The sequence below is a fragment of the Calidris pugnax genome, unplaced genomic scaffold (assembly GCF_001431845.1).
Source record: "Calidris pugnax isolate Ruff unplaced genomic scaffold, ASM143184v1 scaffold121, whole genome shotgun sequence".
Classification (NCBI taxonomy): Eukaryota; Metazoa; Chordata; class Aves; order Charadriiformes; family Scolopacidae; genus Calidris; species Calidris pugnax.
Genome location: NW_015090884.1, coordinates 629,361 through 643,104, shown reverse-complemented (window position 1 = coordinate 643,104; position 13,744 = coordinate 629,361). Strand labels below are relative to the sequence as shown.

General features: G+C 46.4%; 1 protein-coding gene across 1 annotated transcript in view; it reads right to left on the bottom strand.

Annotated features, from left to right (window-relative positions):
* PAK1 (p21 protein (Cdc42/Rac)-activated kinase 1) overlaps nucleotides 1-13,744 on the bottom strand; it is a 114,673-nt gene that overhangs the window by 29,934 nt on the left and 70,995 nt on the right. Inside the window, exons 3-7 of the mRNA XM_014947113.1 lie at nucleotides 9,157-9,257; nucleotides 7,069-7,216; nucleotides 5,344-5,381; nucleotides 2,693-2,809; nucleotides 2,193-2,367 (exon numbers count right to left, since the gene is read on the bottom strand). Coding sequence (XP_014802599.1) covers nucleotides 2,193-2,367; nucleotides 2,693-2,809; nucleotides 5,344-5,381; nucleotides 7,069-7,216; nucleotides 9,157-9,257 — 579 coding nt within the window. The remainder of the gene's footprint in view (nucleotides 1-2,192; nucleotides 2,368-2,692; nucleotides 2,810-5,343; nucleotides 5,382-7,068; nucleotides 7,217-9,156; nucleotides 9,258-13,744) is intronic.

Here is a 13,744-nt window from a genome sequence, read left to right as displayed (position 1 = left end):
CAGCCTCTTCAGGGCTCTGCCACCCTCAAAGGAAAGAAGTTCCTCCTCATGTATAGATGGAACTTCTTATGTTCCTGTTTGTGCCCATTTCCTCTTGTCCTGTCCCTGGGCACCACTGAAAAAAGACTGGCCCCATCCTCTTGACACCCACCCTTTAAGTATTTATAGGTGTTGATCAGATCCCCCCTCAGCCTTCTCTTCTCCAGACTAAAAAGACCCAAGTCCCCCAGCCTCTCCTCATCAGAGAGATGCTCCAGGCCCCTCACCATCTTTGTAGCCTCTGCTGTACCCTCTCCAGCAGTTCCCTGTCCTTCTGGAACTGGAGAGCCCAGAACTCTGGCATCCTCACCAGAAAGAAGTTCTTCCTCATATTTGAGTGGAACTTCCCATATGTTCCAGCTTGTGCCTGCTGTCCCTCGTCCTGTCACTGGGAATCACACCCTTTTTAGACTGAAGAAATCAGGGCAAAAAAATTCCCAGAGCTCCCAGAGGAGCGAGTCTCCTCTCCAGCAGCACCAAAGGGGTTCATTGGATGGAGGGATGCAGAGCTGCATCTGAGCTGGCATTTGCAAATCACTCAAGCTGCCAACGTAGGGTGCTGCTTTCACAGGCGTCTAGGGCTGAGCCTAAACAGATGTACATTGGCAAAGAAACTCTCCATGGTCATTAGGCCAAGAAATCCAGTGGCCAGCAGAGTAAGAGCAGGCTATTTTCAGATGCTGCTGGAGAGTGGCCAAACCTACCGGGTTTAGGGCAGAGAGAGGTGAAGAAAGGGAATATGGTCCGTGTTTGGAGAGGAGGGGAAGAAGAGAAATCTGATGATATAAACCCCACTGTGCCCTGAGGACAAGCATTTCCAAACTAATGGTCATAAACTTTTCCTCAAAGACTAACACGGGTTAGGAGTACAGACTGTGAGACAGGCAAAGGCTTCCCCAAGGCAGCGACAGGACAAAAGAAGCTTCAGAAGCAGCGTGGCCAGCAGGCTGAGGGAGGTGATCCTACCCCTCTGCTCTGCTCTGGGGAGACCCCACCTGGAGTATGTGTTCAGCTTTGGAGTTGTGAGCACAGGAAGGACATGGACCTGTTGGAGCGGGGCCAGAGGAGGCCACAGAGATGCCCTGAGGGCTGGAGCCCCTCTGCTGTGAGGAAGGCTGAGAGAGTTGGGGGGGTTCAGCCTGGAGAAGAGAAGGCTCCAGAAAGACCTTAGAGCTCCTTCCAGTCCCTAAAGGAGCTCCAGGAGACATGGGGAGGGACTCTTGATCAAGGAGTGGAGTGATAGGATGAGGTGGAAGGGTTTTAAACTGAAAGAGGGGAGATTTAGATGAGATCTCAGGAAGAAACTCTTTGCTGTGAGGGTGGTGAGACACTGGAACAGGTTGCCCAGAGAAGCTGTGGCTGCCCCATCCCTGGAGGGCTTCAAGGGCAGGCTGGATGGGGCTTTGAGCAACCTGGCCTGGTGGGAGGTGTCCCTGCCCATGGCAGGGGGGCTGGACTAGATGATCTTTAAGGTCCCTTCCAACCCAAACCATTCTATGATAACATTTTAGCAATGAGTCACACAGAGGAGCTGGTTCAGCTGTTGGGTTTGTCACAGCTTAATCCAAAAATACCAAGCAGCAGAGCAGCACTTTAGAAGACCCATGAACTGAAGGTAGGGAGAGTTAAAGACACAAGGACACAACAGAGAGACAAGTTTCTCAGAAATAACTACTAATTTGGGTGCCCACACAACATCGGGCACTTAACCAAGTCACTTTACATCATGGCATTGTAGAAGGTGAATTGGGGAATGCATTAATTTTCACGGTAGGAAGCTCTGCTCACCTTACATTTAACATTTCAACACCACCACCCGTGCTCCAGAGCTACAGACTATCAAGATGTGGAACAATCTCAGCCCTCACACTTAAGTAGATGTTACTTATTCAGGGCTTATTTTGCAGAGCCTGAGGATCTGTAGCTCCCCAGGGGCTTCAGTTGGCATCACAGGTGCTCAGCTTACATTTAAGCTCCCCGCCTTCCATCTGCCCCCAATTTTGGCACACAGTCACAATGCAATGCCTTCAGTTCTCAAAACGGGAATGTCAAAACATTTCAGCTTATTAAGATTTGGAGAAATCAACACAGCAGGATCTGGAATTTAAATTAAAAAAAAAAAAAAAAGGAAAAAAAAAAAGAAAAGGACATACTTAATTTTTCCAAGATCTCTTCGTCTGACATTTTTGGCTTTTTCTTTTGTTTCTCCGCGTTCCTGACCAGCATGTCAGGCCCCGCTGCGTTGTTTTCCGTGGGAGAAGAAATAGGAGAGGTCGCCACGTCTCTGGTAGGAGGAGGAAGGGGATCTATCACAGAGCGGGTGTATATCTAATTTTGTTGAGAAAAAAAACCCCTACATATTAATAATACAAATCAGATGAAGCCTTAAACACTTCTATTGATCTTGTTATTGTTCTTGCTGTTGTCAGGGATGTATTCCCTTTGTTAACAAGCCAACGTCACTAAGCAAGGACTCTCTTGTCCTTCCCCCCACCCAGGCAGGTGACAATGGGATGGTGTTCTGCCAGCAGGAATGGCTCCCACCTCATCCCTCCTGCTCCCAAGAAGGGCTCAGCACCACACCACGCAGCACGGAGGGGGAGCCAGCCAAGACCCAACCGTGCCGGGGACTGAAGGAAGTATTTCTGCTCACGGATTTTGTGTGTTCAGGCCGCGGAGCTATCACAGGGGGTGGAGCTGCATCATCTTCATCATCTTCGTCTTCGGACACTGAGGGCACTGCGGGAGTCTCGGAGACAGCCTTCACGTTCTGCGCGGGGTTACATAAATGGCAAAAATAAAAAAAAACCCAATCAGTTATTATAAATAAAACATCAAACGTTGGGTTAAGGTCCTAACGGAGGCTGCGTTGAAGCAAGTGCAGCTCAGAAAGCCCCCCACATCCTGGGCTGCATCAAAAGAAGCGTGGCCAGCAGGGCCAGGGGGGGGATTCTGCCCCTCTGCTCTGCTCTGGGGAGACACCCCCCACCCAGTGCTGCCTCCAGCTCTAGGGCCACCAACATCAGAAGGACATGGACCTGTTGGAGTGGGGCCAGAGGAGGCCACCACGGAGATGCTGGGAGGGCTGGAGCCCCTCTGCTGGGAGGACAGGCTGAGAGAGTTGAGGGGGTTCAGCCTGGAGAAGGCTCCGGGTAGACCTTAGAGCCCCTTCCAGTCCCTCAAGGGGCTCCAGGAGAGATGAGCAGGGACTCTTGATCAGGGATTGCAGTGATAAGTTGAGGGGACGTGGTTTTAAACTGGAAGAGGGGAAATTTAGATTAGATCTTAGGAAGAATTTCCTTCCTGTGAGGGTGGTGAGACACTGGAACAGGTTCCCCAGAGAAGCTGTGGCTGCCCCATCCCTGGAGGGGTTCAAGGCCAGGCTGGATGGGGCTTTGAGCAACTTGGTCTGGTGGGAGGTGTCTCAGATTATCTTTAAGGTCCCTTCCAACCCAAACTGTTCTATGATTCTATGAAAAAATAATAACCAGAACAGGATGTTACAACATCTGACAAATTAAAACGCCAAAGATCCTGAACCTTCATGGGAAATGGAAGGACAACCCAGCAGTGCCTGATGCAGCTATCACAACAGAGCTTGTCACCTGTCTGATGACAATCCTCTTCCCAAGGACTTGAGACTCACCTGGGCTCTCCCACTGCATTCCCAACACCCACACGGTGGACCCAGCAACTCTGGGGACAAAGTCTGGGTTTGGACATATCTATCCCTATTTATGTTGCCTCTCTTTTTCACTCTGTGCTTTAAACCCTGATCATGCAGATTGAAGATTTCAGTCTTTAAATGTTTTAATTTGCATCAAAATGTTCATGTTTTCTTTAGAAGTTGGGAGGTCAAATTAACACTGGCTTTGGTATTGTGACTGAGAACTAACTAATGAGAGATTTTAGAAGTAGAATCTGGTGAAATCTTTTCAAATCCCTTTGAAAATTGCTTTCTAAAGGAAAATTTTATGAAAAACAGGAGCAATGATTTTTTTATTATTTTTTTTAAATGGTTAAAAAAGTTATCTGGAATTTTTTGCAATGCTGTGATTAGAACTCAAAGCCACTTTTAACCCTTTAAATTCAAAACTGGATTTGAAGTTCATGGCTTCCTCTACACTGCAAACATTTCAAAATAGACTTGGCGAGCTCCTCAACCCACTGGACCAGTTCTGCTTGTGCTACTGCTTCCAGGTTGTTTATAATCAATTGCCTAAGAGTGGCGGGGGGAAACAGTGTTAAAATAAAGTTCTCTCTGAAAGAGGGGTGAAACAATGTAGTATTTCATCGAATCTAAAATATTTGAAGCCACCAGCATCCTGATATGTAATTGCTCAAGTGCCCGTGGCATAACACAAAGCTTAGCCTGTTGAAAGCATCAATAAAAAACACTGGGAATTTCCTGAATATCCCCAAAAATAAAGGTTACTCAGCCTGATGTTTTTGGAAGATGCTATCTCAGTAGACTGGTAACTAGTGGGTTTTTTCCAGGATTAACTTTAAAATCCAACAGCTCAGATATTCTAAGCTCCTGAGGACTGACCTACAACAACTTGTAATAATGAACAGTGGCAAAAACGTTCTCCTTTTCTATTCACAGAGTCCTAAATGGTTAGATCTGAATACACTGCCTTCAGAAGGGAGCAGAAGCCACCAAATCTAGATAATGGCAGGACAGTGAGAAAACAGGAGATGAGGGAATTATGGGGTTTTATGAATCATCTTAAATTTAACGTTTTGTTTCTTATGTCTCCCAGGTAGGTAGAAAAACACACCATATCTACTAAGAAAGCAAACAGGAGAGGTGCCTGCCCTGGTAAGGACAGAGTAAAGGTCAAGCAAAGAGAAGGAAATCCTTTTCTTTCCTTTTCTGATGGAGATCAGTTTGGTCAATCAACAATCAAACAACATTAGTTTTGGTGAATCAGAACTTGCAGGTTAGTAATTAAACTTTGTTATATCACTGATGTTTACAGAGATTTATGAAACCTGTAAGTAGAGCCGTTAACCAATTTCTAGGTATAGGAACAGATTGGCTTCTATAAAACCAGAACTATTTCTACTCATTAATTCACTAGTTTCTATTCACTAATAAAAGCTTCTTCTGTCTGCTTGATTCTCCCCAGGTTGAATAAAAAAGTGAAAGGAGCATGCCTGTTTTTATAAACATATATTCACTATACAAACATAAATAAAGTTTAGATGAACACTAAGCAAACTAAAAGTTTATGTTGTTAACCTCTTTATGCAAGGTTTTAAACCCCCAGATTGGAGACAGAATGTGAATACAAGGCTTACCAATGTGTTTGATGAATTATAATCCTCCGCTGATTTATCTGAAAGAGACAGATATTAAACGCCGTTATAAATGAGTTGTGAGTGCAGGACACATGGTCCCTTCAGAAGGAGCAGAAAAGGTTGCTCCCAAACCTAGGCATTACCTTCAGCTCCTTGGAACAAGCTGACACCCAGCAGATAGGGGAATCCTGCAGATCAATGCAGGAGCCTCCAAATTCCTGCTGCAGGAGGGTGGAATTTCCCAGTGCAACACCTGAATGAATACTGTCCTCCATCTACATACACAATATATTTTCAATATTTTCAATATTCAATGGGCTGAACCACCACTAGAGGTGACTGCAGCCAGGCCAAGACCTGCAAGATGTTCAGTCTCAGCCACTTAAACTCCCCGAATAGCAACAGAGGATCCCACAAGTCAAACGGTGGGCTACTTGCTTGTCTATCCAGACACATATGGGGAAGATTTATACTTTTATCCCTACCTGAAGCCTTCCTAATTAATAAATGCTCTGGTCACATGGTTCTTTCCTCTTAAAAAAAAAAAAAAAAAAAAAAAAAGCAGGAGCCCTCAGCACAGGAGAGACATGGACCTGTTGAAGAAGGGCCAGAGGAGGTCATGGAGATGCTGGGAGAGCTGGAGCCCCTCTGCTGTGAGGACAGGCTGAGAGAGTTGGGAGGGTTCAACCTGGAGAAGAAAAGGCTCCAGGGAGACCTTAGAGCCCTTTCCAATCCCTAAAGGAGCTAGAGAAAAGCTGGGGATAAACTTTTTAGCAGGGTCTGTTGCTATAAGACAAGGGGAAACGGCTATAAAGTAGAAGAGGGAAGATTTAGATTATATATAAAGAAAAGATTTTTTTACACTGAGGGTGGTGAGACACTGGCCCAGGTTGCCCAGAGAGGTGGTGGATGCCCCATCCCTGGAAACATTCCAGGCCAGGTTGGACAGGGTCCTGAGCAACCAGATCTAGCTGAAGATGTCCCTGATTATTTCAGGGGAGGTTGGCCTGGAAACATTCCAGGCCAGGTTGGACAGGGTCCTGAGCAACCAGATCTAGCTGAAGATGTCCCTGATTATTTCAGGGGAGGTTGGCACTAGATGACCTTTAAAGGTTCCTTCCAACCCAAACCCTTCTGTGATTCTATGATTAATATTTAGAAAGAGAAGGAGTTAGAGTTGAAAGAGAAAAAGGAGTGGTGGTTGCAGAAGTCCTCTAGTGGGCAGGTAATCCATACAAAGGAGGCACAAAACCTTGGCACAAGGCACAAAACCTTGGCTTTGATTTTTAGAGGAATTCAGCCAGCAGTTACCAAGCACCTGGCAGCTGAGTTGCATTCCTCAATCATGGCACAGGGGAGGAGACAGACCCTCACCCCAAGCGTGCACAAAGCAACATCCACTGCCACAATGGACATTGATACTGAATTTCCATCCCTGGGAAAGCAACACCAACACTCTGGGATCTGCCTCTCAGATGCTGTAAGCTTCAGAAATCCTATGTGTTTTGGGATTTAGCCAGTTGACTGAACTCCTCTTTTGCAGCTCTGCATCAGGATTAACAGAAGAGCACTTTAAAGGAAGAGGGGTGCTTGAGCAGCCAGAGAATCTCATTCAGGTTTTCCTTGAAAAGATAGATCGATTTGTTGATTAAAAGAAAGAAACCCCACATTTAATGACTAATGGAAAGTTGGACAAAGCAGCTGTAGATGATGATCACCGCATACCTGTGAAACTCATGTACTTCTGGCTGTTGGAGATCTTCTTGGAGTTGTAAAACTCCAACACGTCCAGCACTGCCTGGGGGTTCTTCTTCTGCTCCGACTTGGTGATGTTGGAAGTCTGCAGTAAACGCGCCCATTGCTCCGGCATTCCCTGTGGGGAGATGGACCTCGTTAGCTCACGGTCAGCCTAACGAGGGTGACAGGGCACACGACCGCTGCAACAGTCCTGCCACACAGTTTCTGGGGTTACTCGGTGCTGTGGGGGAAACTGGGAGGAAAGAGGAGAGATGCATCCTGCACCTGGGTGGTGGCAATCCCAGGCACCAATACAGGTTGGGTGGAAAATGGCTGGAGAGCAGCCGTGAGGAGAAGGACTTGAGGGTGTTGGTGGATGAGAAGCTCAACATGAGTCGTCAGTGTGTGCTGGCAACCCAGCCAACCACATCCTGGGCTGCATTGAAAGATGTGTGGCCAGCAGGTCCAGGGAGGTGATTCTCCCCCTCTGCTCTGAGGAGAATCCACCAGGAGTACTGTGTCCAATTCTGGAGTCCTCAACACAGGAAGGGCATGGACCTGTTGGAGTGGGGCCAGAGGAGGGCATGAAGATGATGCAAGGGCTGGAGTCCCTCTCCTATGAAGACAGGCTGAGAGAGTTGGGGGTGTTCAACCTGGAGAAGAGAAGGCTCCGGGGAGACCTTAGATCCCCTTCCAGTCCCTAAAGGGGCCTACAGGAGGGATGGAGAGGGACTCTTGATCAGGGAGTGGAGCCATAGGATGAGGGGTAGTGGTTCTTTACTGTGAGGGTGGTGAGACACTGGAACAGGTTGCCCAGAGAAGCTGTGGCTGCCCCATCACTGGAGGGGTTGAAGACCAGGCTGGATGGGGCTTTGAGCAACCTGGTCTGGTGGGAGGTGTCCCTGCCCAGGGCAGGGGGTTGGAACTCGATGGTCTTTAAGGTCCCTTCCAACTCTAACCATTCTATGATTCTATGGTATTTACATATATATGGTCCCTTCCAACTCTAACCATTCTATGGTATTTACATATATCCAAGAAAGACCATAGAAGATAACATACACCATATAGCATCTAGTGCAATGACCATGCAACTTGGGTCTTCTCGTAGCACTATGAGCTCTTTGGTAATAGTGGTTTGGTGACTCTTGTAACCGGAGCTGGAAAAGCAGAGATGTTACCCTCATGTATGAAGCTCCGCATTTCATTACAGGGACATCACTTCAGCCAGAACATAAAGACACCTGAAGTACAACCTGACCTGTGCCTCCCACCACCAGGAACAGTTTTTACAGATGAAGTAGCAAAGGACTGGGATCCTTCATCAATAAATTTACCCTCCCTGTTTAAAAAAATGCCTGGATACACCACGTAGGTAATGCCCCTCGGGTACGTGTAGATTAACTTGGGCAAGTCTAGAGGCTGACATGCAAAACACAACTGGATTTGTTGTGGAAACCACAGGATTCAGGTTAGGAGAGCAAAGTCCCTGAAAAGAAGCATGTTAAAGACAGGTAAAAACATCAACACCTTCTGCTGCTGTTAAGTACTAACTCGTAATCAAATTAAGAAGAATACTATGATGAAATACAACTCTGTCTTCATCGTATTTTGCACGTCAATAAAAAAACCTCCATAAAAGCCTCTGACATCTCGCCTTCGGGCAGCACATACACATTCTGTCATAAATAGTTATGCACAGTTGTGCGTCTCCTGAAGGGGAACTCTCAGAGCTCCATTTGGCAGACACAGACTATGCTGGAGACCTCACCCAGCTCTAGAAGAGAAGGGGAGGGAAAGGAAGGGCAGATATACCATGTTTTGCTGTCCACATGAGTTGAAAAACAGGAAAGGAAAAGTTTGCTGGCAGCCTGGGCTCCTTGGGACGTGCCAAGTTTGACAAACAGTCTCTCAGCAGGAATTAGTGGGTAACCTCTGCAGATGTGTTTCCAAAGAGATCAAACCAGATGATGGTAATAGCCTTTCCAGCATTACTATATGAAAGATTAATGGGTCCTGGCTCCTCCCAGCAATAAGCCAAACCACACACTTCTCTTCTCCTCCATATTCACTTACTGTGAATTCTCCTGTGACTGCATCAAACCCCACATGGATTGTGTGCTCAAAGTCTGAAGGGAGGGAGATCTCCGGCCGCTCCTTCTCTTTCTTTTTATTGGCTGGAAGAGACAAGGACAACAAAAATTAATCCGTAAATCCATCAAGAATTCAAATCTCCCCAATAGTTTCCGATTTAGATGGTTGGACTCGATGATCCCAAGGGTCTTTTCCAACCTAGATGATTCTATGACTCTATGATTTTCTTACCCAACCATACCCCCCTTTTGCTCATTATAGGATTTCGACCCGGGGCAGACAAAACAGCAAATTTAAAAACTTTGTTATCTCACTTAAGAGCAACTCCAGTGAGCAGACAACAAAAATCAAAGTCTTGTAACACAGGACAAGGGCAAGACAAGGGAACTGATAATTTGGGAATGTCAAGTATCAACCAGTAGGGCTCGGCTCAATAGCACAAGAGCTATTTACCTGAAATATTCCCTCAAACTTGCACAGGTCAGAGTCAAAAGCACTACAACGGCAGTGAAGTGGGAGCCATGCAATTCTGAACACATTTTTTTATTTGTTGCTTTAAGGAACTTTAAAAAAAAATGGGAACTTAAAAAAAAAAATGTATTATACGCCGCTAAACATACCCTCACCTCTCATATTAAGACAGGGACAAAATTAACTGCAAGTATTGCTTATAAATTGTAGGGTGAAGGAAGTATGCTCAAAGCAGAGTTTATGAAGAAAACCAAATATAACACATGTGCTTCTGCTACAAAATCTTGTATGAGCAAAACCATTTATATCCTTCGGCTCACAAAATGAACTAAATGTGGTTTTAATAACAAGCTTTGAAGACACGGAGCAAGAGGGCAGAGTCTGGCAGGTGAGGAGCAGAAGCCGTGGAGGAAAGGAAATGAAGCTTTGAAGACACGGAGCAAGAGGGCAGAATCTGGCAGGTGAGGAGCAGAAGTCGTGAAGAAACAGGAAAGGAAATAAATCAAAGCAGACGCACTCCACAAATTTTCAAGTCAAGTCTTCAAACGAGACGATCGTTACGCCTTGGATTAAGTTCACCCATATTCATGACATATTAAGGTCTCCGCCTTCTTCTTAATATTTAATATTCAAGAAATTGAGATCAGTTTAACCACGTTCCACTCAGCTTTGCTGCTGCTTGCAGCTATAGAACAAACAGAGCCAGGAGAAGGTGACGAAGCCACTTGTGTTTCCCAGCTGCCACCTTTTTCTATCCGAAGCCAAACAGAATTTGCTTCGTGGCTGACATTCCCCAGCGCATTTTTTGGCAGCACGAATGCCAAAGCCCAGGTATTTCAGAAACCTGCGACGCTCGACACTGCGATTATTTAAGACGCTGCTGGTGGTTGGTTGTGTTGAGATGGTCAGGGTTTGTCCCAAAGGACCAAATAATGGCTCCTTCTTTGCCAGCTCTGGCACCGTTCTCTGTGTCATTATTGTTGCGCAGATTAATTTTAGAGGGGGAAAAAAAAGAAAGGATCAGATGCTCCATTTGGGACACGAAGCTGGAACAGATTGTTTTCGATTCCCTCTTTCGAACAAAGGGGCCGGGGGAAGCTGAATCGCAGAAGAGCGATGGAGTTGCCAAGGGGAAGGAGGAGAGAAAGCAGGGATGCTGGAGGAGCTGTGGTGGAGGGGGGAGCTGGGGGGAGAGAGAAGCAGCTGCTGGTGAGCAGATGGTGAGCATCTGCAGCACCGGGACCTTGCCAATGGAGAAACAAGCAGCTGCATCCAGCAGGTAGACAGAAAAAGCTGGGTGCGTTAGGGGTGGATGGAAGGCAAGAGGACAAGAGAGGCAGAGGGAGCCACCAGAAGCACCATATTCTATCTACAGGATCAGGCCATTCCTCCAAACCAAGGAGCAAGGTGTCAGCTCGGCCTAGAAGCCCATCACTCAGGTGAGGAAGAAGAGGACACCTGTATTAGCCCCACTAAGCCAGGAGCGCAAACCCACAACATGGTCCAGGACAACTGCCACAGTAGATTTGAGCCTACCCTTAAAAAAGCCTAAGGACATTATCTGAATATGCCTATGGCCATATTTACCCCTCTGCTCTGCTCTGGAGAGACCCCACCTGGAGCACTGCGTCCAGCTTTGGAGTCCTCAGCACAGGAAGGACATGGACATGTTGGAGCAGGACCAGAGGAGCACCATGAAAATGATCGGAGCAGGACCAGAGGAGCACCATGAAAATGGTCAGAGGGCTTGAGTCCCTCTGCTGTGAGGACAGGCTGAGAGAGTTAGGGTTGTTCAGCCTGGAGAAGAGAAGGCTCCAGGGAGGCCTTATAGCAGCCTTCCAGTCCTGAAGAAGACCTTATAGCAGCCTTCCAATACCTGAAGAGCTTACAGGAAAGATGAGGAGGGACTCTTTATGAGGAAATGCAGTGATAGGACGAGGGGTAATGGTTTTAAATTGAAAGAGGGGTAATTTAGTCAAGATATTAGGAAGAATTTGTTTACTGGGTGGGTGGTGAGGCACTGGCCCAGGTTGCCCAGAGAAGCTGTGGCTGTCCCATCCCTGGAGGGGTTCAAGGCCAGGCTGGATGGGGCTTGGAGCAACCTGGTCTGGTGGAAGGTGTCCCTGCCCAGGGCAGGGGGGTTGGAACTTGATGATCTTCAAGGTCCCTTCCAACTCTAACCATTCTATGATTAAGTTGCTATCCAGAAGTCAATACACTTAAGTGTTGGGTTTTTTTTTTGTTTCTACATTCAGACAGCCCCACCACACACCCAAATCCCAACAAACTTCTCTGCGACCAGTTGTTTCAGTATCCTTTCAACCAGCAAACCAAGATCACTGCTGACTTATCCAAGCAGGAGATGATGTCCCAAATGAACCTCAGCTACACAGAGCAGGAAAGACAGTTCTGGAAGGATTGATTAAATAACACCAGTCTCTGTCACATCAACGCTCCATCCCTCTGTTCATGCTCAACACAAAGACAGTTCTGGAAGGATTGATTAAATAATACCACAGCCTCCGTCACATCAATGCTCCATCCCTCTGTTCATGCTCAACAGAGGTAGAGAGTTTCAGTAGGGCTACACAGCAATATAGAAACAGCAAGAGATTTTTCTGCCTTTATGGCTTATTTTGTTTTCCTATACCCAGAGCAATTAATATTAACCCAATTATCTTATTTTCCTGCAACCACTTCCTACAGCATCTCAACCCTTTGCACTTTCCCTCACTCTCAACAGTTGTTTGGGTCGACTACCACAAACTCAAGGTAAAACCACTTTGTCTTGGTAATAATGTTACAGGGGGTGAAACCATAATTGCTCTGTACACTCTTTTTTAAACTGCCTTCCTGCCACACTCAGGGTTTTATAGCACCCGGACTGAATTCATCATCATGTGAAGGCACATGAATTCAGAGGTTTTCCTCCAGCAGTCTCAGAGGACAATGAACTTCAGAAGCTTTCGATCCAAAAATCTGACAGATCTAAAAGCCTAAACATATTAAATGATTAATAATATAATTGGGTTTTGTAGCAGATATTTATGGCATAGCAGGAAGCACAAGACAAAAAGAATTACAGATGGGCACTCCCTTTGCTAAACACTTAATCCCCCTCTACAGAGATTATATTATCCTTGCAATGGAGTCAAAAAGCCTTGAGGAATCTTAAATAAAAAAATAAAAGATAAATCCTGTTTCTGTTTAAGAAGGCCTACCTACCACCAAGGGCTTTATTCCCACAAACACCTTACCACCTTCTCATTCAAAAACTCCTGAGTTTGACAATGTCACAAGAGCCACCCATAAAGTTTCCTTACGATGCTCTGGCAACTTGAGCTGCAATTAGGAACACGAGGTCCCACCAAGAAATAAGCCCATGAACCCACCCTGAAGCACGACGAGATGAGAAAGGTCTTCTCTACTGGGAAGGTTAAGTGAAGTGTTCCCTCTGTCACCATGCAAAGGGCTCCCAGGTACTGCAAAATGTCACCTTGTGGGTAAACCTCTGTCTCTGCGAAGCTGCAGCTGAGCTCAGCAAAGCTCAGAGTCGCTAAATGTGCCACGTTCAGCCAAATTCATGCCCTCAACTGGGATACTGAGGAGCCCTGAGCCCAAAAAACTTCAGATGCTCACAACTCCTGTTGAAAGCAGCAAGTCATGCAAGCTCTGCATCAATATGATCCATCTATTAGTAAACCGACCAGTTTTGGGGTTTAGGCTGAGACAGAAGAAATCAGGACTATAAATTACATCCTAAATTTTGCAAGCAGAGCATGACACCTCCAAAGCTGCCTGGCAAGGGGACACAGCTCAACAGAAGTGTGCAAACATGTATGAGGGCCCAGGATTTAAGCCCCGTGTGTCCTTTATGGCTCTCTTCATGCACAGAGGTAGTGCAATGGAAAAGACACTTTCCAAAGCACCTTCAGCTAAAACTGCCCTTCTTCACCCAGCAACCTGCAAAAGATGCCATCAAGATCAGGCATGGCTGATCTTCCAAAACCAGGTCGGACGGGGCTTTGAGCAACCTGGTCTGGTGGGAGGTGTCCCTGCCCATGGCAGGGGGGTTGGAACTCAATGATCTTCAAGGTCC